Below are 26,018 nucleotides of genomic sequence, written 5' to 3'. Positions count from 1 at the left end.
TAAATACCGATTTTCTAACCCACTGAAAACTGTCAATTTGACAACATCAATGTACACATTGGTGTGATTCCATGACAAAGATGAGACAGACGGCCCTTGTCCTTTGTGACTATTTTTTTTTTCTTTTACTTTTTTTAAAAAATGTATTTCTTTAGAGCAGGCTCCATGCCCAATGTAGGGCTTGAACTCATGACCCTGAGGTCAAGAGTCACACACTCTGAGTCAGGCAGGCACGCTATTTTCTTTTTTAAAAGAAATGTTTCTTATTGCAAATACACATTCTTTGTTAAAGTCACAGAAAGACCATAAAAATCATCCCATATTCCATAATCCCACAGTCCACTGGGTAGCAAAAACAATGACCGTTTTTTCTACTTCCTTCCTTCCAACACACACACACACACAGAGACTGAGATCATACTGTATATTCAGTTTTGTTATTTTTTCACTTACGCTATTCTCAACATTTTCCTAAGCATGACTATTTTGATTTAAACATTTGATCAAATTCTTTATAAAATAAAGTTTGGAACTTGTTTCCCAAGTCCCAAACACTGGCTCTTTTGTGCATTCTTTTTTAAAAAATGTAGTCAACACAGCCTACTTGAGAGGATCAAGAATGCATTTTGGTAATACATTTAAGCAGTAAGTCTCCAGGGAGGATGAGAATGTCCACCCAATTTAAGACCAGCAGGAGTTCAGAAAACTACACTAAGAATCCTATAATCCATTTACCCACCCAAAGACCTGCTCGGGAAAGAGAAAAAGCTCAAGTGTAAACCAGTGGAAAGGCTGGGAAGGGGCATACCGGATTCCAGAGAGCCAGCTGCCGCTCACTCATGCGGCTGAAACCAGTGGTGAAGACATTCCCGTCAGCCAGAAAGATGGCTCTCATGGGTCTTGCTCCTTCATGTGCTTTCTCCTTCTCCTGGGGGACCAAGAGTAATACGCATATTATATTCAAAATGCAAGAAAGGTGAGGTGAGGTGGGGCGGGGTGGGAGAGTGGGGGCTCATACACTAAATCCAACCCATTCAGATTACCAGGCATGCACACGTGTGTTTGTGTGTGTGTGTGTGTATAAGTTTCCTCCCAAGATGAGAAAACAAAGAGATTATGTAATCTGGCCAAGGTCTCTCAGCTAGTGAGCAAGCAAAAATGCCAGGAGTTGACTCAAAAGCCTCACTCCTTCACCATGCCCTACTGCCAACCCAAGTCCATGCCCTGCAAAAATAAAAAACATGAAAGGACTGCCAGATGTCCGTTTCTCAAGAGGATAACCTGGAAGTTGGATATACCCTACAGTTTCTACCAAATTCACTGGACAGAAGGAAGTCTAGTTCAGTTAACCCCCTTCCTTAATTTCATTTGTTCATTGAGAGTGCACTAGTAGTGAGCCCTGGAAGCTTCTAGTGGAGAAAACACTTGGCGCAAAGCCGGACCAAGTCCCCAGTGCTCAGTAAGCTCTAGTCACAACAGCCACCCAACTCTTAAGAAGTAAAACTGCCAAAGAACCAGCACCTTTCAGAGTGAGGCAAATGCAGGACCAGAGACTGGTGCAGATGCAAGACATTCTGGGATCCAGCACCTGCTGTTTCAATCCCAGCTCAAGTCCCAAATGCCCACCTTCTGTCTGCTGAGGCCTACTCTGAGTGGCAGAAACTGAGACACTGAGCTAAAGAGACAACCTGTGGCATCTCTGTGAGGTACTCTGATGATGGCTGCAGGACGGGGCAGGGATCAGTACTGAGCACTAAGCCAGGAATGCAGTTAACTGTTTAGGTTAGCTGATCTAGACTTGTAAATTCTCAAGGCCTCTAGTGAACTGGTAAAAAATTTGTTTCTTTGTGAAAAATGGTCACCAAGCGAGAGATAAGACTTGTGTAAATGCCGGAATGCCCAGCTCTGAAGGGTGGCTGGGAGGCAGAAGCCTATATAAGGTTCTGTGGATTCACGGTCCGGCATCTGCACACAAGGTTCCACTGACCAGGGGCGAGGCCTCTATAGCCTGCCTTAACAAGTTCACACTCACTGAAGTGGTACCAAGATGGGGGGTTTTATCCTAAACATACTTACAGCAACGATCTCTTGTTTCCTAGGATCGATTACTCTCACTTTCTTGTCTTTGGAAGCTGTGCAGATCAGACTGCCATTCCGGTTCCAGCTCACGTTGTAAATCATGTCTGAATGCATATCATCCAAGTTTATAAGGGCTTCCCCTGTCCCCACATTCCAGATGATGATGGCATTATCACAGCCTGAAAGCAAGCAAAGCCACACCCCTCAGAGACTAGAAACACCTGTACAGCCACACTTGAAAGCTACAAATACAGTGAGGGGACATACGCACAGAAAGACAGACGCTGATTATAAGTGGCTCTATTTACTTGCTGGGAGTTAGAAACTCAAGCGACAAAGAAATAAGACATCTATATAAAAGAAATGTGTTAAAGGGAAAACATGGTTTGCTAAGTTTGGGTTCCTCTGAAACAAACAAACAAGCAATGGCCAGAGAACTCTAAGAAAATAAAATCCCATGTTTTTTGAGAGTTAGTTGGGGCCAGTGGACCCCATGTGATCTTAAGCTTCCCTTTTCTAGTAAAACCGAATCAGAATGAATACAGTTTACTTCTTCTCCAGTAGAATAAAAATAAAGAGTTTAAATAGCTGTGTAGAACATGCAACAAAAATGTGGGACAAAGGGGTTATTCAGATCAGTAATACTATAAAACATGGTCTTACATCAAAGCATGGCAAATCAAGTAAGTGGAAGGGAAATGCATGTGCTCACAACAGGTCTTTATCTTTAAAAGGGGAGAGAAACAGGTCAAGACCGAAATCCAAACTGTCATCAAGCAGGCCTGTGGATTCAGAAGCTGATCCCTGAAGAGGCCACAGTGCTGATGTGGCCACACCCCTCTGCTCACCGACTCCACTTTCCTTCAGGCATCAGGCGCAAAGCCCCTTTATTTTACTTACTTATTTATTTATTTATTTATTTTTAAAGATTGATTTATTTTAGAGAAGGGATGGGGAAGGGCAGATGGGAAGAGAGAATCTCAAGCAGGCTCCCTGCTGAGTGGGGAGCCTGATGAGGGACTCAATGCCAGGACCCTCAGACCATGACCTGCCCCAAAGGCAGATGCTCAACTGATTCAGCCACCTAGGTGCCTCACCCAAGACTCCTTAAAAAGCGGGTGCCATTTATTATTTCCAGGACAAGGAGGAAGCAAAATAAGGGATGGATATCCTGAAGATAAATTCTTGCCAATAAGCCAATTTTGTAAGCACTTCAAAAAAAACGTAGCCACTGATATCCAGACACCTAAATTGTCTGTGGGCTAGAAACAGGAGACTGGGGGGAAAAAGCCTGTGCACAGTAAAGCTGCAGCTGAACCCTGGGGTGAGATTTGACCCTTCCTCTGCCTTGTGCACCAGAGGCAAATGTGTAACTTCAGCCACCATGGATGGATCATGTAGTCGTAAAATATGCACAACACTGCCATCAACCATTCTCCTTTGCTTGTGAAAGGCAGAATGGGGATCAGTCAGCTGATGTTTGACCTCAATGACAAGGGGCTGCAGAAAAATTTCCACGATGGAATTCCACCTCTGGAACTGTTTTATCTCCTTATTAGACTGAGTAGAACATCAGGAGGGTTCCCAGGTAGAGTCACTTGTGATTTTAACTAAAAAAGGGAATTCTAGATAGCATCTTTTTTGAAAAGTAGCCCTTAGTTTCAATAGGTACCTGGTGTTTTTTAATTTACCTTATTATATCATAAACACCCTCTATTCCTAGTTAAAAACTCAACTGTCCCCTTTCTTTTTACTGTGAGGGGAAAGATCTCTAAAATTTTACTAACATTTGGAGCGCCTGGGTGCTCAGTGGGTTAAAGCCTCTGCCTTCGGCTCTGGTCATGGTCCCAGGGCCCTGGGATCGAGCCCCACATCGGGTTCTCTGTTCAGCAGGGAGCCTGCTTCCTCGTCTCTCTCGCTCTGCCTGCCTCTCTGCCTACTTGTGATCTCTGTCAAATAAGTAAATAAAATCTCAAAAAAAAGTTCTACTAACATTAGTACTCCTTTTTTTAATAAATCAATTTTATTATGGTATCATTTACATAAAGTCCAAAATACCCATTTTAAAAGCATACATTTGCTAGATTCTGACAAATTCTGACATTTTAAAAGTATACATTTGCGGGGCGCCTGGGTGGCTCACTGGGTTGAGCCTCTGCCTTAAGCTCAGGTCATGATCTCAGGGTCCTGGGAATGAGCCCCACATAGGGCTCTCTGCTCAGCGGGGAGCCTGCTTCCTCCTCTCTCTCTGCCTGCCTCTCTGCCTACTTGTGATCTCACTCTCTGTCAAATAAATAAATAAAATCTAAAAAAAATAAAAGTATACATTTGCTAAATTCTGACAAATGTATATATTCATGTAGCCACCATCACAATCAAGATATACATTTCCACCACCCCCTGAGGCTCCCTTGTGACCTTTGTATTGCTTCTATAAAAGATAAAATCTCAAATTGCAGACAGAGGACAAGATTTCTATAGGATAACACTTGGAAACTACTCAAGTGGCAAACCAAGAGGAATATTAAATCTTGATTCGAGGGTTCACTACAATGCTGATCAACAGTGTAAAAAAACCCCAGAAAACCTCAATGTCCCAAAATAGGGGCCTAATTAAATAAATGAAGGTATCCAGACAATGGACTATTAATGGCGGTGTTAAAAATATCACAGGAATGGGGCACCTGGGTAGCTCAGTCGGTTAAGCACCTGCCTTCAGCTCAGGTCACAATCACAGATTCCTGGGATTGAGCCCCGCATCGAGGTCCCTGCTCAGTGGGAAGTCTGTTTCTCCCTCTAACCCTTACCCTGCTCTCGAGCTCTCAAATAAATAAATAAAATCTTTAAAAAAAAAATCACAGGAATAACATTCAATGACACACAAACAGGACCAGGATACCACTAAGCACAGAAAGTAGGTCACATGTAAAGTTTCTGAACCCATCTTTGTAGGTAAAATCATCTATGTGCATGAAAGTACCTTCTGGAAAGAAACATCAATGATGATATTCTGGGTGGTAGTTGGATTACAAATGATTTTATTTTCCCCTTTTGTTTACATGTATTTTCTATAATATACATATACTACTTGTATATAAGGAGAAAACTCAAAGTATCTTTTTAACAGAAGGAGGAGATTTGCCTAACAAGATCTGCCTGAAGTTGGCAATAACATTCAGAGCTGGTACCCCAGTTTCCTACCAGGGATCCTCCTGCTATAAAAGGAATAACTAAAACTGTAGTCCAGGAAAGGCCCCAACATGAGCCATAAATCTGCTGGAATGTTAGGTAAGAATGTATCTGTTCATTTCTCTGGGGAAGAAGTCTTGAGTCAGACTACCCAAGTGGCCTTCAACACACAGCTGTGTGCATGTGGGCAGCAGGGCCAGGGAGCCACCGCATCACGGCTCCTCATCATCGATTCCCAGTGCGCTGCCTCAGATGTGCACAGCACACATCAAAACACTGGCTACTGTCCTCTCCTACCTGCGCTAAGAAGGACATTACGGGCAGTCGGATGCCAGGCCACGATGCCGACTCTCTTCGAGTGGCCTTCTAAAATCACCACAGGTTCAGTCAGGGAAAGGGTAAGTCCATTTTCTGGGATCTGCCACACCTGTTGGGAAAGAAAGCAAGAGGGATCGTGAGGGATGATCTTTCGTTGTCACCTTTCCTGTGACCATCCAGTTTGCTGACCTGCTCTGTATAAACAGAACACACACTGGTTTTTGGATGAAAGAGCCAAAGAATATTGTATACTGACTCTATGCAGGTTTTTAAAAAACGGAGTAGAATATTAAAGATCAGAACACCCGTCAGGCCTACAAAATGTTGCTTCTCCACTTGTACTTAAGAGTTGAGATTTTATTTTAAATTCCCTGTTAAATTCAAAACTCTCCAGTTAGAAACATGGAAGGAAAAAAAAAAAAAACAATGAAAGAAGAATAGGAAACAAGTGAAGCACCCATGAGAAGCAGCACTGGGGAGATAGCCCCCAGTGAGGCCAGGGTTCTGGAGGAGAGAGCAAACTCCACCCACCAGGGCTCCTAAGGGATGGTGTTGTTTTTAAAACACCATGTTTTCTGTGATTTTACATTTGGAAAATATAAATATACATAATAGCTCTGTAATATCTAGCACAGAAAAATCTTACAAAGAAAAAAATAATCCAGCCTCATCAAAATTAAAAACTCTGCCTTTCAAAGAACACAATTAAAACAGTGAAAAAGAATATATAAAAAACTCTTAACGAATCAATAATGAAAGGAAAATAACCCAGTTTTTTAAAATGGGCAAGGGATTTAAATAGAATATTTCTTCAAGAAAGATATACAGATAGTTTAAAGGCACATGAAAACATGCTCGTCATTATTAGTCATTACAGAAACGCAAAGCTAAACCACAAAAAAAACATTAGTTCATACCCAAGGGGAGGCTATAATCAAAAGACAGATGGTGAGTGCTGGTGAAGATGGGGGGCAATCAGAACCCCCTACACCACTGGTAGGAATGTAAAATGGTGTGGCTACTTTGGAAAAGGCTGGCAGTTCTCAAATGTTTAAACACAGAGTTACTATATGGTCCAGCAATATCACTCCCAAGGTAACGTAAGAGAAATGAAAATACATGTCCACACAAAAATCTGTACATGAATGTTCACAGCAGCATTATTCATGAATGCCAAAATGCGGAAACAACCCAAAGGTCCAGCAACTGAGAAACGGATAAACAAAATGTGATATAGCTATATAGGGAGAATATTACTTGTCCATGAAAAGAAACTAAGTACTGATTCATGCTAAAACATGGATGAAGCTTGAAAATAGTATGCTAAGTAAAAAAAGCTAGTTCCAAAAGACCACATATTACAAGATTCTGTGTATATGAAATGTCCACAACAGAAAAATACACAGAGACAGAAAGTAGATTAGTGGTTGCTTAGTGCTAGTGACTCAGAGGTAGGGATAGCTAATGGATACAGGGTTTCTTTTTGAGGTGATGAAATGTGCTAAAATTGTCTCCTGTGATGGTTTTATGTATCTGTGAATAAATTAAGACCTTAAATTGTACACTTTAAGTGGGTGACCTGTATGTGAATTATAGCTTAATGAAGCAGTTTAAAAAATCCTCTTGACTGGTGAAGACACATAGAAGATTCATCGTATCTTAATTGGGGACATGCCTGGGTGGCAGAGGGGGATGAGGATGGGAAAAGCATTAGACGGAAGGGACAAAAGACTTTGACAGTGGAAGACCTGAATTCTAACAGGTTAAGAGACACCCTCTAAGAAGAAAGAAACAAGACACCACTAAGCTGAGTAGCACTAAGAATCCTGTAGAAAAGACATTAAGTAATATTTAAGTTTGTGAAAAGGCTAAAGTTTAAAATTACTATCTTCTTGTACACGGAGATTAAAACATGTTAATATATTTTAAATATAAGATATTTAAATATCTTATATTTAAATATATAAAACAATTATATATATAAATTATATATATGATTTATATATTATATATAAATTTATATATATAAACTATATAAATATATTAAACAATTCAAATGTTTTAAGTAATATATTAAAATAAGTAAATTTACCACCAAAGATTTTAAGGAACTAGTTCATGAAAAATTTAGAACTTGCCAGTGAAAAATCATGCTCAATAGTGGAACAAGTGAGAAACAGAATTTTCCTTTGTTGGGGATTTTTAAGGAGACAAACAACTTCCTGTTTTCAACTGCTTAGTGGAAGGCAGAGATCTGGATTAGATGAGTGTTTAAGGTTCAGCTCAGTTCTGTTGTCCTGCAAAAAATTAGAAGAAAAAGTCTGCCATCCTAAAGAATGCGAAAAAGTCACGAATTAAGTGATCATTCATTCGTACAGCTAAATTCTGCCCAGGCTAACTATAACCCCTTATGCCAATCATGGCAAAACAAATGTGCCTTCTAAGGGCCCAAGTCTAGACGTCACCTGATTTCCCTGAACCCTCATCATTCAGCAAATTTTAAACAATGCAGTTGTGAACAGGCACAGAGGGCAAAAGAAAACCTACCTTGCCTCTCTCCACCAGACAGACTGACCCATGTCTCTCTTCCCTAGGGGTGTGAGTATCTGCTTACCACCCCCAGCATCACAGGTTTGCTTTCATCCTGATACACACTACTTTTAGTGAAGGGTTTATGATTAGTCAAACAACTCCAAATTGAACTTAACTATTTGAATGTAGAACAGGTCTTGGGTTTTTTTTGGTTTTTTTTTTTGTTTTTTTAACAGAAAGAACAGAAAACTGATTTGATCAAAGCCTAAGGTCACAGAGAAACTATTACGAAATGGGACTTTAATGACTCAACAGGAAATGCATTTTCCAAACCGAATTCTGACCTGGGCTTAGAACTGGAGGAGTGGTAACACCACCTGCCATCTCCAGATGGCACCACAACCACGGGCTGCTGGCTTCTCTTACAAGGACCAGAAACCTCGGCACCCTGTATTTGACTCTGACCACAATTAAATACTGTGTTCTCTAAATCCCTAATGAGGCATGGAGTGAGGGAAGTCTTTGTTAATAGTCAGCGTTGCCAATCTTAAATATGAGGGCAGAAGCAGAGCCCATAATGGGACTTTACCTTTTCCTATCTCCTTCCTCATCCATGTTTTCCTTGGATTGCAAGGAAATTTTAATGATGGAGCAAAACAATTATTATGTAATTTTTAAAATGAGGAAATTCTGTTGCTTTTTTAATCTCACCTTGCAGATTCAATGGTTTCTAACCCATTTTACCACCTCGGTCACTCATTCACACAGCACATCTCTCGAGTAGCTTCTATAAGGCAGGCCTATTACCAGGGAAGAGGGGCAGGGGTGACTACACACAGGCTCTGCTGTTGAGGGGTTTACTAACAGAAAGCAGAGATTTCTAAGAGACCAAAAATCAAAGGACAGTGGTATGATGTAGAAGGTTGGGCCATGGGCTCCAAAGCCAAACAGACCCTGGTTCAAATCCTGCCTGGGACACTTAGAGCGATGGTCCTGGACAAACAACTCAATGTCACTGCACAGAGGAAACATGAATACTTATACTTTCTAGGCCTGCTGTGGGAGTTACATGAGTTTGTAAGCTCTAGAACAGTGCCTGGCATACACTCAGAGACAGAACAGTACAGTGGTTAAGAATATGGACTCCACAACTAGAACAGACTGCCCAGTTCCTGATTCAGCCCCGTATCAGCTACATAACCTTGGAGACATTGACCTAAATTTTCTGAGCTTTACGATTTCTTCATCTATAAAATGGGAAATAAGGAATCTGCTTTCAATACATGTTGTTTTGAGAAGCAATGTGGCAGTAAGCATCTAAAGTATTTAGAATAATGCCTGTTATAAGGCAGGCTCTTCCTAAGTGTTAACCATTGCTACTGCCTGTATTATGTGCCAGGAAACCACACAGAGTATGTAACCAAAGCTACACAGGTATAAGACAAGGACTGCATGAAAATGCCAAGTGTCATGAAGTGACCTTCTTGCGCTCCAGTCTGGTGCATCCAGGAAGACTCTGAGGGGATGGCCTCTAACAAGGAACAGGAGTTAGGTGACAGGAAGAAGAGGAAAGAAGTAAGGAGTAACACAGACCTGAGGATTTACAGTGGGAGGTATCAGTAACTGGAAACGTCTGTGAAACTAAATGAAAAGATGACGGAACTCTTGCCTTCGCTGGTAAATAAAGGTGGTGGTGTTCTGCACTACGGACTGTGGAAAAGGGCTGAAGACCTGTAAACTTTTCCACATAAAGCATGCACGCTGCTTGGCTGGTGCCCACTGGCCCTACTCACAGGCCTGTCTTTATGTGGCTCTCTGCCCTTCGTAGGGTTGTCTGAGGCTTCCAGGCAATGGCCTTCTTGTTTGGGCTGAAGAAGTCTTGGCTCCTGAAGCGCAGGGACAACAAAGCAGAACCCCCACTTGGTACAGGTTTAGTCTTCTTGTGCATAAGCTGGGACGTAGCCTGGTGTGGCAGAAAGGACGCCGGCCTGGATGCCAGAAGACACGGCCTCCCAACAGAGCTAGGACACCAACTGGCTGTGTTAACATTAAGAACAGACCTCACTTCTGGGAGCTTCAGCTTCCTTATTTGGTATGGGGCCAGCAGCAGCTCTCCATACAGGTGTTAAAGGACACACAAAAAGAGCTAAAACATTCTGCTACCCGAAGCACTCCCCTGACGTGAGATACTGAAAAGATACTGAAAACAGGGTGACCTCTGACCAAACCAGTTGCTGTCTGGGGTGGTGTCCCGTAAGCTGTAAAATGGGACATACTCTTGGCCTCACTTTGCTGTTGTAATGATTAAATGTAATCATGCACATAAGGGCTTATAAACACTGGCTTGGTCAAAAAAAAAAAAAAAAAAAGCTTACTATGTTCACAATTATTTTTCTTGCTGTTTACTAGAACCAAGCATATATTTTTTGGTGTAACACCACGATTTCTTTCATGAGCCTTGTCTTCAAACTGATTCAGCACTGTACCCAACTATTTAATTTACATCCAAGATATGATGGGTGAAAGCTCTAGTACATGCCTAGACCGATCAGCACAAAGGAGAACAGCTCTGATTTCAACACAGGTCTATTAGCTTTTCTCTGTTCCATGTTCAGCCGCTCAAGCCACTACTCTAAAACCAAACAGCTTTTTCCAAAAACCTGTCAGTGAGGAGAGGAAATGAGGCACCAACCATCCTCTGCTGTACCCAGACTGAGCATCTCAGCACACCAGGGATAATAAGCTATCTCTCTCTCTTCCACTTGAATTTTTGCTTTGTTTTGATTTTTAAATAATACTGTGTATTCCTCAAATTTTCTACTTGGACTAGACATTGCTATGGCAATGTTGTGTTTCAAAACAAAACAAAACAAAACACGTCATCACTCCCAAGGGCTTCCAGATGAAAAAGCGAATCCATCAGTAAAAACCCATCATGGTTCTGGAAAAAAAATAACTTGGAGCACATGTTCAGGAACTAATGTATCATTGGAATCCTTTTCAACATGTGAAATTCTGAAAATGTGAAAAAGGACAGTTCTGTAGAACAATTCCAGTAAGAAAAAAGTGCTGAATGGGGCACCTGGCTGGTTCAGTCAGTAGAGCATGTGACTCTTGATCTCAGTCAGGACTGTGAGTTCAAGCCCCACACTGGGTGTAGAGATGACTTAAAAATAAAATCAAGAAAGACAGAAAGAAAGAAAGAGGGAGAAAGAAAAGAAAAGAGAAAAAAAGTGATGAAAATTAAGGAACTTGGGTTTCTCTCGAAGAGTAATTTTGAAGCACAATTCACTGATGGTTTTGTGTCTCAAACACAGGGCAAATCTAAAGCACACACGAAGCGTTTCCAGACACTGCTTCTCCACTTTAATCACCCCTCTTGAACTTGCTACTGGTCCAGGTACAAGAGTTACAGCCATAAAAAGGGCTACTCCCCACCAAAGGCCCTACTTTTTAAATGCTAAGGAAACCAATTCCAAAGTGCAAATGAAGCCTCCTCGAAGAGATAGGAGGAGGCTTACTGAGCTGCAGAGCTGCAGGCTTCCCCACAGAAACTGCCTCCACGAACCAGGCCAGTGAGAACAACACTAGTTTTGAGAAAATCCAGAACTGAGAGCTCATTTCGAATGTCCCCAGGTTATAATACCCACTGGCAAAGGGCCGGGCTGCAATCTGCACAAAAGGGAAAGAACAAGAAGCCTGAGAATGACCGAGGGATTCACTCTCCTCACGAACCACACCACCACTTCCGTTTGTATTTAGAGGCAAAAACTGTATTAGGAAAATCTGTCACAGAAGCAACGATGTGCTGTTGACTTCTAGTGTAAGACTGATTTGGGAGAAGGCAAAAGTGTCCCTCTGAACTGCTAGCCAGAGACAGGTAAGACAAATACGCTGTTTCCAAGATCTTTCCCTCTCCCAGATTCTGGAAGAAACGATGACTGCAACTCACTGTTTGAATCAGTCATTTCTTACATTTGTGTTTGACTCTTCCCTGCAGATAAGGAACAATGGTGAGTCAGTATCAATCATTAAACTTAACTTGGCTGCTCTTCGTATTATTTAAAACAGTAATATTTTCTTGGAGCTAAACTTTTCCTAAGTCAAATACTTAGTAGCCACAATCTTTAAAACTCTCTCTGAGAAGTTATTGTTGGAGAAAAGAACTCACAATATGAGAAGTCTGGAAAACCTAGAAGCAGATTACAATTTCTGGGAGGAGGATTCATATAATTGCTTTCTGCCAGTGTAAGACACTGCTTCAAAAAGCAGTAAATTAAAGGTAAACTAAACCAATATAATTTACTTTTAGACCACTTAAAGAAGTCATCTGTATTTTTTTTTAAAGATTTTATTTATTTATTTGACACACAGAGAGAGAGAGAGGAGGAAGCAGGCTCCCTGCTGAGCAGAGAGCCCGATTCAGGGCTCGATCCCAGGACCCTGAGATCATGACCTGAGCCAAAGGCAGAGGCTTGACCCACTGAGCCACCCAGGCGTCCTGGAAGTCATCTGTATTAATGATTAGATGTGAAATACACACACACACACACACACACACACACACACACACACACACACACACACACAGGAGTATTATGCAGCCATCCAAAATGAAATCTTGCCATTTGCAATGACATGGATGGAACTAGAGAGTATTATGCTAAGCGAAATAAGTCAATCAGAGAAAGACTATTATCATACGATCTCACTGATCTGAGGAATTTGAGAAACAGGCAGAGGATCACAGGGGAAGAGAGGAGAAAATGAAACAAGAGAAAACCAGAGAGGGAGACAAACCATAAGAGACTCTTAAATCTCAGGAAACAAACTGCAGGTTGCTGGAGTGGAGAGAGTGGGAGGGGTGGGGTGGCTGGGTGATGGGCACTGGGGAGGGTATGTGCTATGGTGAGTGCTGTGTATTGTGTAGGACTGATGAATCATAGACCTGTACCCCTGAAGCAAATAATACTTTATATGCTAATAAAAAAATTATTTTACTTAGAAAATCTTAGTCTACTGTATAGTGCTGTCTGCTGTTCTTATAACAAGAAATACAACTAAATTTTTTTCTAAATTAAAAAAAGTCATCTGTAAAAGATGAAGGAATATACCATCAGCATAAACCTACAATCAAAAGGGCATTGCTGTCACTGAATCAATGCTTGCAAAATTAACAAAGCAATGCTTAAATGCTTAGGACTTAATGGAATTAAAACTATAAATACAAAAAGCTTTCAAAATAAATGTAGGGGCACCTGGGTGGCACAGTGTTGAACGTCCAACTTGATTTCGGCTTGCGTTATCATCTCAGAGTTGTGTGATGGAGCCCTTGCAACAGGCCCCATGCTGGGCATGGAGCCTGCTTAAGATTCTCTTCCTCTGCCCCTCCTCGCTGCACTACCCTCAGCCCACCCCTGCCCTGCGCACATGTTCTTTCTTAATAAACAAAACAAAACAAAACAAAACAACCTTAATTCTTTTACAGTTCATTTGGCAAAGTGGTTCAACTGTATTTTTTTTTTCAAGATTTTATTTATTTATTTATTTGACAGACAGAGATCACAAGTAGGCGGGGGGGGGGGGAACCAGGCTCCCCGCTGAGCAGAGAGCCCAATGTGGGGCTCGATCCCAGGACCCTGAGATCATGACCTGAGCCGAAGGCAGAGGCTTTAACCCACTGAGCCACCCAGGTGCCCCTCTATTGTATTTTTTTAACTGAATATTTGCTAAAGATATTCTTACTGCTATGAACCCACTACAGGTACACTGAAAAAATACTAAACGTTTTATATGTATAGCTTCCTTCCTGTTGTTACTGTTACTATTACTTTACCTGTAAGGCAGCTGAGGTTGAGGGCATGTAAGCAGCCTGCATGTGCTCCAAATCCCCCATCTTGGGCTTTTCTTGGGATTCTTCTCCTACTAGAATGAGGCCTTGTTATGCTACCTACTATTTGTAGCTCCTGGATTACTACCAATAGCCTAGGCTTGGGAAACTACTGAAAGCATTTTTGCTTTTTTAAAAAAGGTATTGGGATGCCTGGCTGGCTCCAATCAATAAAGAGGGTGGCCCCTGATCTCAGGGTCATGAGTTCAAGCCCCACAGTAGAGGCGGAGATTACTTTAAAAATTCTCATTGTCATAATAAAATTATATATAATAAAGCAATATATAATACAATAATAAACTAAAAATAAAACTGAAAAACGGTGTTGTGTTTGAAACAGATTACCTATCATACAGTGTACTTTCAAGAGGGCAAAGAGGAAAATGAGGTATTGAGAAGGCAGAGTAGGAGAAAATCAGCTATTTCTTTAAAATTTCACTTCAACTGTTAAGTTATAAAAGCTTCTTGTAATTGCCCCACCAATAATAACAAATGATTTGGTTATTAAATTAAATATTAGTGTCATACTTAAGGGCTTAAAAAAACAAACTAGGAGGATTTATCTCAAAGCATTGTTCAACTTACAAAATGTTCACTCTGGCAATACCAACAAAAGGGAACATTAGAAGATTCCGGAAGGATGGTGGCATCAGCAACAAGCACAGTTTTGGGATCTTCTCAAGTCTCTCCATAAAAACACAGAGCAAACAGATTAACAAAACAAAAACCCAGAACTAGGTGATGACCCCCAAACGCAGTGGAAGGAAGAAAACCACCAATAGCCATATGACCTGTGTATTACGGGTCTCTGTGTGGAAACATCATGGGGCAGCAATGGGGTGCTTCACAAACCTGACAGTAACAGGCCAACGTGAGAGAAGCAGGGGTCACTGGGAAGGGTTTTGCCCTACCCAACAGCAGGCAAGGACAGCGACCTGAAATACAAAGGTCTGAAGGGGCTGGAGCAGTCCAGATCCCAGTCTAGACCCCATACTCTAGAAATGAACCACTGAAAGGGCTCCCTTCTGAGACAGGACCCACAATGAGGAGAAATTCCAAGGAATGGAATCAAATCTGAGAAGGACAGAAATAAGAGGGACAAAGGAATGAGAAAGGCCAAATAAAAGCCGGCCAGGAAATCTCGGAAAGCAAGCCACCGTGCTGCTGAACACTACCTGAAAGGGACAGAAGGGGGAGCTCTGTGAAGTTAGGTTGGCTATATGAACTGAGCCACCAAACCACTGAAGGCATGTAAAAATAAGGAAAACAAAGCCAAGGTCCCCCAAATTACTATAAGAAACAAACAGAACAAGGCATAGAATAGTGTCCTATAGACAACAGAAGAATGCTAAGAAGGTGTCCTCAACTAGTGAAAAACAACCACTATTTCAAAACAATATAAAGTCAGAACTTGAAAAACAAAAGGAGGCAAAAGTTTTTTGAAATTAGATACAAAAGAAAAATCACTTTAGAAGTGAAGACTAACCAAGAAAGAACACATTATCAAAAACATAATAATGCCCCCAAAGAAATAAAAGGTAAAAAGCAGAAAAAAAATTAAAGTTCTGAAGCTAATACAACAAACACAGTGAGTCAACTATATTTCAATTAATTTTTTTTTTTTTTTTTTTTAGGGATACCTGGTGGCTCAGTTGGTTGAGAGTCTGCCTTTGGCTCAGGTCATGATCTCAGGGTCCTGGGATGGAGCCCTACATTGGCCTCCCGGCTCAGCACGGTGTCTGCTTCTCTCTGTCACTCTCCCTCTATGTGCGCTCTCTCTCTCTCTCTTTCACTCTCTCTCAAATAGGTAATAAGTAAAATCTTTTTTAAAAAATTTTTTTAAATTTTTAATTAAAAAAATAAAATAAATGAACAAGAAAAAAGTTGGGAGAGAAACTGACCAATATTGAAGATAATAAAGAAGACAAAGCATATGAATTAACAGGAGGAGCCCCTGAAGAAGAAAACCAAGGCAAAAAAATAGTGCAAATATGAAGGACTATAATTGAGAAAACATTCTGGGAAGGAGAAAAAGTCCTGAAACCCTATACTGAAAGAACATACCATCAGCCTAGGAATTCCAACTCAGAATAACCAACAATATTCTAGCAAGATTACTGTATTCTTTTTTTTTTTTTTAAAGATTTTATTTATTTATTTGCGAGAGAATGAGTGAGAGAGAGCATGAGAGAGGAGAAGGTCAGAGGGAGAAGCAGACTCCCCAGGGAGCTGGGAGCCTGATGCCGGACTCGATCCCGGAAGTCTGGGATCATGACCTGAGCCAAAGGCAGTCGCTCAACCAACTGAGCCAGCCAGGCGCCCCAAGATTACTGTATTCTAAGAAAAAAAAAAAAATCTTATGAACATCTAGGTGAAAAGAATATATGGTTTATAAAGGAGAGAGAATTAGATTATCCGAAAATTTTTTTTGACAGGAACACTTTATGCCAAAAGAAAATGGAATAATGTATTTAGATATGAGGAAAAACTGGGAGCTGAGGATTTTATATTCAGAAAAACTCACCTCCAAATCTAAAAGTCACTGAGGAGCTACTATCTACATAGAAGGACTGAAAAAGTACTGTTTTCATGAGCCTTTTCTATTTGATTCCATTCTTTGCAGTCTCTCCTCAGTGTGGGGCCTGTCCCAGAAGGGAGTACTCTCTGGTTGGGTTCTAGCATCCTGGGGTCTAGAATCCACCAGGGAAGGAGCTTCAGATGATCTAAATGACTAGAGAGAGGTGGACATAAGTAAAAAGTTGTGGCTTTATAAAACTATTTTTAATAATCATTGACTGGTGGTCATAACAGTATTTTTGCTGAGTCTGTCATATCTACAATATGATAAAGCACATAAGACAGATCAGGACTCTCTAATTCACCCTCTGAGTTCTTGAGAACCCAGATTCTCAGTGTGGAAGAAGAGAGATAAAAGATGCAATATTCAAGAGGTTAGGTTAAAACTAGATAGTCCAGAATTTGAACAGGGAATATTAAGATGAAGTCACAACGTTATTTTATCCTTGAAAATGTGTGTGTGTGTGTGTGTGTGTGTGTGTGTGTGTGTGTGTGTGTGTATTCCCCCACCCCACCCCATTTACTGCAAAGTCTTAAGAAGAAAAAGAAAAGATCACCAAAGGGGCGCCTGGGTGGTTCAGTTGGTTAAGCCTTGGCCTTTGGCTCAGGTCATAATTTCAGAGTCCCTGCCCTGGGCTCCTTGCTCCGTGGGGAGTGTGAGTCTCTTTCCTTCTGCCCCCTCCCCCTACTCGTGCTTTCTCTCGCTCTGGCTTGCTCACTCTCTCAAACAAATAAATAAAATCTTTAAAAACAAATGATCACATGGTAACAATGAGCATTCCCAGCATCCAGACTGATCTAGAAATTCCATTTCTCCATTAAAAGAAGCCAGAGCTTCTGGGAGAAATGGCTGATATGAAGTGTGGGTGAAGACATGTCCAAGACAAGCCAGAATACCTTCACATACCAAACAGCAGGGAAGCTACTGAAAACAAACAGGGTTTGTCAAAAGAACTCAGGAAACTTGAAGAAGTTCCCACTAACAAAGACTGGATGACCTGAGCTTTGAGGTAAGAATCGTAATGAATCAAAACCCACTGAATATGTTCAAATCCATGAGCTCAAAATGAAATGGAAGCAGGGGTAGAGGGTGGGGGTGGGGAGAACCTAACCGGTCATCTTCTGAGAAAGACAGAGAACCAATTCATTATCTTGAAAACTGGGTAAATAAAAGGAAAGAATCAAACATCTATCCTACTTTCCTATTTGAACAGTACTACTGGGCAATCAAATAGTAGGTAAGAGGGGGCACTGCCTTACAATTTTAACAGCTAAAAACTGAAAACAAAATAACAGAATTTAACATTACCATTTTGTGACCCCCTAACGATTTGTGGCATCTGAGTGGTGAGCATAGATTGCTGTACAAATCAAAAAAGAACAAAGACCAGACATCTTGGTATCATCGGCCTCTTGATGGAAGAACATAACACTAGCTATACAGTCTTGCTGAAAGGACCAAACCTGAACCTGATCACTCTTCAGGATCCAGCTGCCAATTTGCAGGGAATTCAGAGGATAGAGGAGCATGTTGAACTGCACCATTAGTGTGCAATCACCAAAAACTAGATAGGGAAAGGTGCAGGTCAAAGGTCAGGCTTCTTCATTAGATTCATTGTTAAGGACAAGAAAATAATGGAGGAGGAACCTACAAGATATACAAAAGACTTAGAAGACAAATCAAGTTCTTTAAGCCAGCAAAACTAAGCTACACTGTCTAGAAATGCTTGCTGGGGTGATTAAAACCATGAAGAACAGCAAGAAGTTAAGTATTTAAGAGTGGGAGTAGTGGTTACTTTAGGGAGGGGGAGGGAGGGGTTATGACAGGGATGCAGCACATGCAAGAGTCTGAGAAGGAGGGTGAAGACCTACTTCCTGACCTGGGTGGCGGTGAGAGGGTATTCATTTCACTGAACTTCCTTCCCTGCTTAGCATGTTTTAGAATAAAAAAGGGTTTTTTTGGAAGATGAATCAAACCCGCTTCTTAAGAGAAGTTAAGTCTCAGTTTAAGATTTTGGCATCAGTCGTCTCAATAATGTTCCTTTCCCTTAGTAAAATGTGTCTGCAGTCATGAAAATGATCAATTTAGCAAGGCACACCAAGCAGAACAAATCCTTTTAACAGCAGCATATTTCATTATAATATGACTTGGCTGCCAAAATTATGAGATCACAGGAGGAGTTATCCTCGGCCAAAAATCCATGAGGAAAAATGGGTAAATGTTTAAATGACACAGTTCAGGAATTAATTTGTGTTTATGTAAAATAATTTTAATTAATAAAACTTTCCAAACAATGTTTCTAAGTCTGGCTCAGGCGACAGAAAATGAAGAGGGAAGTAACAGTAGTGTGGATCTCCAAATTCTGCACCCAACATGCAGGAGACTGCCTGCATCTGACAGAGGCTCGGAGCACCTTCATTGACTTCTGCCTTTAGTGCATTACTCCCCAGCGGGACTTATGGTAAACATACTTTGGGCTAGGATTAAGAATTGATCCAAACCTATAATTACATTTTAAGGCTAAGAAGAACATAATCAAGAATAAGCAGCTTTAGTTAAAAAGTATCCCAAAACCCAGTTTCACACATAATCTACTTTTGTAATCTAAATGAGAGAATGTAAAGAACTCAAATGTCTTTCATGTTGTTTGCTTATCTGCGGAAAAAGGACTTTCTTAAGAGGATCCAACTCAATAGAACATACCTTCTGACGTTAGCTTGGAAAGAAACACTTAACTTATTGCAAAACTTTACTATTCCCTAGTATCTGTTACATATCCCTTTTTTTATGTATCATCTTCGGCATTTTTTATGTGTAACTTTGCACTGTAATATGCCATTCATGTTAGCAGTTTTTTCTCTCCTTTTCGGGGAGGGAGCGGACTCGTGGATCAATGGCATTCACAGAACGCCACAGAGCAGGTGTTACAAATATCAGTAAGCACATACACACACACACCCACACAAAAGAAGAAAAACAATACAGTACAATGTCTCTGATATAAGGGCTTACAAGAGACTTATCTACAGATACGCTTTCATGTCACTCAGGGTATAATCCAGTGGACAATCAGAACTGCTATGACTTTCTACTTTTCCAGCCTCTGCACACACACTCTTTTTGGAAGTGGTGGGTGGGTCTCACTGGCCTGTGTGCCTGCCACACCCTGGGAGCTTACCATCACCGTGCAGTCTTCTGAGCCACTGGCAATGACCTGATCATTATGTGGGCACCAGTCTATGTCGAGCACCGGTCCTGTGTGGCCACATACTGTAGGGTAGGATTTGTCGATTCGACCAGTCTGAAAGGAGAGAGAAACAAATCTCCTAAGTAAACACCAACACCAAAGAGTTTGTGTGCTCTCTCAAACCCATTTTCCTTTTGTTACCTCCACCCCAAACTCTCCAATGTCTATATATGATGACATTCACATCAGTCAGTGTCAACTAGTAGGAACGGTCAACCTGCATTTCTAGAAACAGTGACGGCCAAGGATACTCCACCAAATTATAAGAATCCAAATTTCTAGGGGCGCCTGGGTGGCTCAGGGGGTTAAAGCCTCTGCCTTTAGCTCAGGTCATGATCCCAGGGTCCTGGGATCAGGCCCCACATCGGGCCCCACATCGGGCTCTCTGCTCAGCAGGGAGCCTGCTTCCTCCTCTCTCTTTGCCTGCCTCTCTGCCTACTTGTGATCTCTGTTTGTCAAATAAATAAATAAAATCTTTAAAAAAAAAAAAGAATCCAAATTTCTAGAACCACAGAAGTTTTATTTAATCAACTACATTAACAGAGCAAATGAAAATACAAAATCTTTTCACCAAAATACAATTTGTAAATTACAGATGTGTTTTTACTATTTAAAAAACCCTTGGTATTATTTAAAATGTTAAATATAACTTTTAATATAATTAACTAATACCCTTGAATATAATAAATTACCAGTTCTGGAAATGAATGGCATACTGTGAGCACACTAAGTTAGGGTAATAAAAAGAAAAGCTCTAGCTATTGCTCAGGGGCTAAAGGACATACTTTAATGTCTCAATCTCTTCACTGTCTTCAATCAACAGAGGAGACAGCCAGATCTAATTAACACCAGCTTGGATCCCACCCATTATCTAGTCCACATCACATTAAGAATACAATTTTCAATGTTGGTAAAGCAGCCATCACAATATGCTCATGTTATTATACATTTGAATCTAACAAGTCAATCTGGCTTATCAAGCTGATTTTGTGTTAACCAAGACAAATACTATCGTTAACAACAGATATATAAAAGCTATTTCCTTTTTGAAACAGGTTAATGCCAGTCCATGCCGAGGTCCTATATGCTCTAAAAGCAGTCATACAAAAAGGAATCACTGCCAAGCAAGACTGAACCTATTTTTTTATTGCTGTTGTTCTCCTATTATGGCAAGTCATCATAACAGTGAGGCAAGGCTTCTCAGAAATTTTTCAAGATCAAGAAATTCTATGATTTCTCCACTTTGGCTCAACTGTGGAATATCCAGAGAAGCAGTATGCTAAACGCAAAGACCACAGTATCCAGTCAGACAGATATGGGTTCAACTCCAGGCTCTATTACTTCAACAGCAGACAACCTTAAGCAAGTCACACAATCCCTCTGAGCTTCATCCATCACCTGTGATATAAGTAACAAGAATACCTATCTCCCAAGATTACTGTACGGACTAGGTGAAATAAAGTTTTTTGGCAAACCATAACTTAGTATTATAATTATCTGTGTAAGGTATGCAAAAATTTAATTTCAGGTGAACCTCAGAGATATTGCCAGGTTCTGGTCCATATCACTGCAATTAAAGTGAGTCAAATGAAGCTTTTGATTTCCCAATGCACATAAAAGTTATATTTACACCATACTGTAATCTATGAAGCATGTGATAGCAATAGGTCTAAAAAAAGACAATGTGTAGACCTTAATTAAAAAGTATTTTCTTGCTAAAGAATGTCAACTATCATCAAACCATAACAAACATAACAGTTATGAAAAAGTTTGAAGTATTCCAACAATAACCAAGATGTGAGAGAGAGAGACACAAAGTGAGCAAATGGTGCTGGGAAAATGGCATCGATAGACTTGCTCCACACAGGATTGCCACAGACCTTGTTTGTTTAAAAAAAAAAAAACAAAAAAAAAACAGAAACACAGTATGTGGGAAGTGCAGTAAATGAGATAAGCCTGTATAGTGCCTAGAATATGGTAAATACTCAATAAAAAACTACTGCCACTTCTTATTAGTTTTATATACAATACATATGAGCATAATATATTAATTTACTCCACCATTAAGAACTACAAATATGTGTCCCTTATGAACTTTTAGGGGCAGGACGCTGTACTGAGTACTGGAGATACAAAAGTGAACAGGGCAGCTCTGTCCTGGCTGAACGTGGAGTTCGATCAAACCACCAGTGCCAGTGCAGCATGAGACATGCTCCAGGAGGACAGGCATGGGTGGCAGGGACACAGAGGGGGGCATTCAACCAGGCCTGTGGGGGTCAGTCTGTGGGAAGGTTTTCTACTGAGAAAGAATAATTCTAAACTGAGGTGTGGAGATGGCCCCGTCCACAGACCTCAAAGCCTGGGTTTTTCACATGCTCACATCCCCTTGCAAACCGGATTCAACCCCGTTTGGATCTTCAGAATTGCATCACCAAAAAAAGAATCCTAGAAGAAAATGCCAACCAACACATTATATAGAATGGGGGTGTTTGTTATAAGGAGGGGCCCTCTGGGTCACTGACAGGCAGCAAAGCATGAGTGGCTGGGAACCAGACGGCCTGGTCTGGCGTCATGGCTCCATCCTTTTCCAGCTGAGGCCCCCACCAAATGACTTCATCTTCCAACCTCATTTCCTCATCTGCAAAATGAGACAGTTGCAACTCCTTCTGTAAGAGCTTGTGAGAATTAACTGGAGACAAAGTAAAGGACTTGGTACTTTCCCAGCACCTGAAAGGCTCCATACACTTTGCCCCAAAACAAACAACTGCTGGAATCCACTCTATCATATCCCTGATCATGTTGTTCCTTAAAGAAGAAATTGCCAAAGAACACCTTAGCCACGTGGCTTTCCCTCTCTCCCTCCCTGCATCCTCACAGAAGCCGTGGGAGTAACCCAGCCCTGACGCTACTACCTGCCACCCCGTAGCATTCTACTGCTCACACAGGTCTCAATGGAAATCACAGGTGCCCATTTCATAATATTATGACATACAGCATACAAAATAATATGAACATTATATTAAATCCACCAGCTAAAAGACGGTGTGTCTCACAAGAAGGTCACTAAAGGAGGGTAAAGGTGTAAAAATATGTGCCATCCAGCCATGCTAGAACAAACAAACTTTAAGGTGCGATGCATTATTAAAGATTACTATCACTACATAACATTTAAACAATTCACTGGGATGCTACAGACACTATGAACTTTAACTCATCTAACTACATAGATCCAAACTAATTACAGCAAAAGCTGAGAGAACTAGGAAGAGAAAATGACAAAGCCATAATGTTAGAAGATGTTAACAAAGACTTACTCTCAGGCAAACAGACAAAAATTAGCATGAATATAGACGACTCTAGCAAGTAACAAGCTTGATCTAATGGACTTATCCAGCCTTGGAGCCAATATTTTAAAATAAACATTTTTTTTTCCAAGCACACATTAAACATTGCCTTTTTAAAATGACCCATTAGGATACCACAAAGCAAATCTCACAAAATACCAAGGAATTAATATCCTGTAGCCCACTTTCAGAGTACACTGCAATTCAAATAAAAATTAATAGAAAAATATATAAACCCCAAATCCCCAAGGCATCTGAAAAAAATCTAAATTTATTAAATTCTTCATACAGAAAATTATAATGGCCAATAGAAAAAAGTTAAAACTGACTAATAAACACACGACAATTTGTGGGAAAGAGCTAAAACAGATCTCCTTAATGGAAAATCAGTAGCCTTAAATGCATATATACAAAAGTCTGAAAATTAAAGAGAAGTGAGAACATACAAAGAGCACACTCAAAGAATGTAAAATTATGGGAAGAAATTAACAAGAAATAAATAATAAGCCAAACTGATACAATAGGAGAGTAGGAAAAGAGAGAAAGCACTAATACCAGTAATTTTAAAAAGCATGTAACTTACAAATACTGTCTAAGTTGACATGACATGAAAATACTAGGAGTAACATCTGATAATAAATTTGAAAACACCAGATGGATAGGTAATCTCCTAGGAAAAAAAATATCTTATCAAAACTTTTTCAATAAATAAAAAACCTGAATAGACCCCAAACCATGAAAGAACCAGGAACAGAAGTCCACATATTATCTACCTCCCCATCAATCATGAACACCAAAAGCTACTAGGCCCAGACGGTTTTACTGGAGGGCTTTACCAAACACTCAAAGAAGACACCTCAGACAAAACTTCTCAGAGAACTGAACTCCTTACATAAGGAATGTCCACCCTGACACAAAGGACGGTGTAAGAATAAATGGAAGCCAAATGACAAATACTGATGCAAACTCAACAACCACAACCACCACCACCTAACCAAATTCTGCAGAGTGGGTTGTTCTCAAAAAACATAAGCAGAATGGAAAGACAAGCTGCAGACAGAGAAAATATATATGCAACATCCAGACTGGACAAAGTCAACAAATAACCTAACAGAATAACAGCAAATGGTATGAGCACAGAATTCCCAGTGAAGGAAACCTAAACAACCTACACGTGTAAGAAAAAATACTGCTCTCCCTGGTAATCAGGGAACTACAGATTAAAATGATCAGGTAACACTGCAGACCTATTAAAATTGGCAACAATTTAGAAGTCTAAATACAAGTGTTGCCAAGGATGTCAGGAAAGAGGAACTCACACGAGATTCTCCTGCTGCAATACCTTTTGAGAGCAATCTGGAAACAGGTGGAGGTGAAGATGCCCACCCCTGAGCAATACCACATGGCACTGGGTGGTCTGTGGGTGAGAAAGGTTCCCATGTTTTACACAGAAAGGATATTAACTGCAGCATTGCTGGGAACAGTGAAAAAAGCAGAAAGCAATTTGCTTTCTTGGTATGGAAATATATATCACTTACATAAAAGTTTAACACATATAAAATAATAACCTATAATAACCTATAGACAGATAGATACACATGTAATGAAAGTACACATCCCAAGTTTGAGGAAATGGTTACCTCTGGTGAAGGAGAAGAGGAGGAAAGAACAATGGAAATTTAGCTACATCTGTTATACTTTACTGTTTTTCAAAAACAGGAGGTATGAAACAAACAGGCAAAATATTAACATCTGTTCAATCTTGCGGGTAAGTACATGAGTATCCTATTACTTTGTTTCCTTTTTTTTTTTTAAGGTTTTATTTATTTATTTGACAGAGATCACAAGTAGGCAGAGAGGGAGGCAGAGAGAGAGGAGGAAGCGCGCTCCCCGCTGAGCAGAAAGCCTGACGCGGGGCTCGATCCCAGGACCCTGGGATCATGACCTGAGCTGAAGGCAGAGGCTTTAACCCACTGAGCCACCCAGGCGCTCCACTTTGTTTCCTATTTTTAAAAAAATAATTAAAATGCAACAGAGTTGAGAAACACACCAATGTATTGTTATTCCACCCCCAGGAATGTACTGTTACTAACTTTACATTAAAAAATCTTCACTACCAAGGTAAAAATGTTTGTCTATCTAAACTGTTTTATCTGAGTCCTTGCACCCTAACACTCTCCCTAGCAAACCACGTCTGGCATCTTTGATGGCAAAGTATAGCCACTAAACTTTGAACTTCCAAGAACACAAAATTTTTTCCAATCTGGGTTAAAAAGAGCTTTTGTTCAGATACACAGTAATTTTGAGGGCAATCTGGAAGTACTAACACAAGTTATTCTTAATTCTACTGAGAAGCTTATGAAACGACTTTCTTTTTAAGGTGAAAATTATACAATCCTGGTGTATAGATAGTGGCAGTATTGCTCAGTCAAGTCAGCCATTTAAGAATAACAGTAAGCCTAGCTGCCATTCTCGGCTTAGTACCCACAAGTCCAAAGCATCAAAGTACTCAAGAGCCTAATATTTTCACAGGAACTTGAATGTCATTTAAAGAGCAACTGCCGCCAACTGCCCTCCTTCCTATCAAAAACAAGTACTCGTAAGAAAAGCTAACACTCGGGGTGCCTGGGTAGCACAGCTGGTTAAGCGTCCGACTCTTGGTTTTTTCGGCTCAGGTCATAATCTCAGTGTCATGAGATCAAGCCCTGAGTCAGGCTCTGTGCTCAGTGTGGAGTCTGCTTGTCCCTTTCCCTCTGCTCCATCCCCTCACCCCCTGCTGCTTGTGTGCATGTGAGAGAGAGAGCAAGAGAAAGAACTCTCTCTCTCTCTCAAATAAACAAG

The 26,018-nt window shown here is 40.6% G+C and overlaps 1 protein-coding gene across 4 annotated transcripts in view; it reads right to left on the bottom strand.

Moving 5' to 3' along the window:
- The window catches only part of CORO1C (coronin 1C), an 87,008-nt gene that overhangs the window by 9,321 nt on the left and 51,669 nt on the right, over positions 1 to 26,018 (bottom strand). For all 4 annotated transcript variants that reach the window (XM_080820896.1, XM_080820893.1, XM_080820895.1 and 1 more), the window contains 4 exons: positions 19,765 to 19,887; positions 5,566 to 5,695; positions 2,077 to 2,258; positions 809 to 928 (listed from right to left, as the gene is read on the bottom strand). In XM_080820896.1, coding sequence (XP_080677022.1) covers positions 809 to 928; positions 2,077 to 2,258; positions 5,566 to 5,695; positions 19,765 to 19,887 — 555 coding nt within the window. The remainder of the gene's footprint in view (positions 1 to 808; positions 929 to 2,076; positions 2,259 to 5,565; positions 5,696 to 19,764; positions 19,888 to 26,018) is intronic.

The sequence above is a fragment of the Martes martes genome (genome assembly GCF_963455335.1).
Source record: "Martes martes genome assembly, chromosome: 13".
Taxonomy (NCBI): domain Eukaryota; kingdom Metazoa; phylum Chordata; class Mammalia; order Carnivora; family Mustelidae; genus Martes; species Martes martes.
The sequence above is the reverse complement of the archived record's forward strand: the minus strand, read 5'-3'. Positions and strand labels throughout refer to the sequence as shown.